Source organism: Charadrius vociferus, unplaced genomic scaffold (assembly GCF_000708025.1).
Source record: "Charadrius vociferus isolate BGI_N301 unplaced genomic scaffold, ASM70802v2 scaffold223, whole genome shotgun sequence".
NCBI lineage: Eukaryota > Metazoa > Chordata > Aves > Charadriiformes > Charadriidae > Charadrius > Charadrius vociferus.
The window spans coordinates 15,862-17,785 of NW_009647674.1; the positions used below are offsets into that span (position 1 = coordinate 15,862).

The 1,924-nt window shown below is 64.0% G+C and overlaps 1 protein-coding gene across 1 annotated transcript in view; it reads left to right on the forward strand.

The window, feature by feature from the left end:
- Positions 1 to 1,895, forward strand: part of LOC104282966 (interferon-related developmental regulator 2-like) — a 4,117-nt gene extending 2,222 nt beyond the window's left edge. The window contains 7 exon segments of the mRNA XM_009881099.1: positions 78 to 235; positions 465 to 515; positions 844 to 1,081; positions 1,084 to 1,223; positions 1,371 to 1,499; positions 1,573 to 1,668; positions 1,815 to 1,895. Of these exon segments, the coding sequence (XP_009879401.1) occupies positions 78 to 235; positions 465 to 515; positions 844 to 1,081; positions 1,084 to 1,223; positions 1,371 to 1,499; positions 1,573 to 1,668; positions 1,815 to 1,895 (893 nt within the window).
- The last annotated feature ends 29 nt before the right edge of the window (positions 1,896 to 1,924 follow it).

Below are 1,924 nucleotides of genomic sequence, written 5' to 3' on the forward strand. Positions count from 1 at the left end.
GCGCAGGCGGGTGCTGGGACGGGGGGTGGGGGGGTCGGTGACCAGTGTCTGAGGGAGGTCTCATGTGCTGCCCGCAGGTAAAGGGGAGGAACAGGCGCTGGCAGGCACAGTCCTCACCCTCCTCTGCCTCCAGATGGGCTCTGGTCTGGAGGGGGAAGAGATGTTTCGCAGCCTGAAGCCTCTGCTCATCAGTGTCCTGACAGACAGCACGGCCAGCCCTGGCGCCCGGCAAAGTGTAAGGCCTGGCCCCTTTCCTCCTGGGCGCAGGGGGCACCTTGGCAGTGGGGAGAGCCTGGGCGATGCCTTTGGGAGTCCCTGTGGTCATGGGAGGGCAGCAGGACTGGGTGTTGTGGAGAGCAGTGGGGTAAAGTAGGGGCACTCTGACCCTGCTTCCCCTCGGGCGGGTGCTGGATGTGACCTGGCACTGCCACCTCTGACTGCCTTTTCCCCCTGTCTGTCACCAGTGTGCCACAGCCCTGGGCATGTGTTGCTACATTGCTGCTGCTGACCTCGAGGTAACTGCACCTGGGTGTCACCCGTACCCCTACCAGAGGGCACCCCGGGGGCTACCATGCCACTCGCCCTTGGCCCGTGGTGCCAGGGCAGCTTGGAGCTGAGCCAGGGAAGGGGCACGGGGACATCAGTGATAGTCCAGACCCCTTCCCTGGGCAGTGTGGAGTTGAGCTGAGGCGGGAAGCCCACCTCGCAGAGGTGGTGTGTCCTGAGTGGAGGAGTCCCCACTGTCCCAGGGAGCTTCTCGGTCCCCTTTGGTACCCAGTGTGTGGCTTCACTTTGGCATCTTCCTGGCAGCTGTGACCTGACGGTTGGATTTCCCCCCTCCAGGACTTGGTCTCCTGCCTGTCCTGCTTGGAGGGCGTCTTCAGCACCCCCAGTGCAGGCGAGGGGGGTTCAGCACCCACCCAGCATGGCCCTTTGCACTGCAGCGCGCTCCAGTCATGGTCCCTGCTCCTCACCATCTGCCCCCCTTCCCACATCAAGAGTGTCTTGGACAAGTAAGTGGGGCAGGCAGCTGTGGGCAGTGCCCAGGGCTGCAGCGTCTCCAAACCCCACTGTTTTTTTGGTAGGAGGACTTGTGCCACCAAGATACAGAGTTCCTGCGTGCCCAGCTCAAGGTCCTGGCTACCGAGAGTAATAAGTACCGAGCCAAGACGGACCGACGGAAGCAGCGCTCCATCTTCCGGGACATCCTGCGCTTCATCGAGGTACCGGAGGCTGGCGGTGCCCTTCCTTGCTGAGCCCCTGGCTGTGCAGCTGCTGCTCAATTGCCTGGTGATTCCCCTCTCTGTGAGAGCCGGGAGACACACAGGGCTGGCACCCAGGTTATTGCTGATGCCTCTCTCTCTGCTCAGAGTGGGGAGTACCAGGAGGAAACCATCCGATTTGGCCTGGAGTGCATGTACCTGGACAGCTGGGCACGCCAGCGGACCTACCAAGCCTTTAAAGAGGTGCTGGGCTCCGGCATCCGCCACCACCTCCAGGTAGGGGCTGGGTGGCTGTGCCAGGGGTGCTGGGCCGGTGCCTGTGGGTGCTGACAGGCCCCTGCTTCTGCAGAACAATGAGCTGCTACGGGAGATCTTCGGCCTCGGGCCCCCCTTGGTGCTGGATGCGGCCGCTCTGAAAGCCAGCAAGGTCTCCCGCTTTGAGAAGGTGGGTGCCCCCACACCGGATTTGTGCCTGCAGTCCCCTCTGCTGCCACCCTGGGCTCCAGCCAAGCGTCTGAGTGTGGCGGGCGCTGGCGGGGAGGTGGGCAGAGGGGCACCCTCTAACCCATCTCTCCTTCCCTCCCCTCCCAGCACCTCTACAACTCAGCTGCCTTCAAAGCCCGCACGAAAGCCCGGAGCCGGGTGCGGGACAAGCGGGCGGACGTGCTGTGACGGGCGGAGGGGGGGAGAGGCCCCAGCCC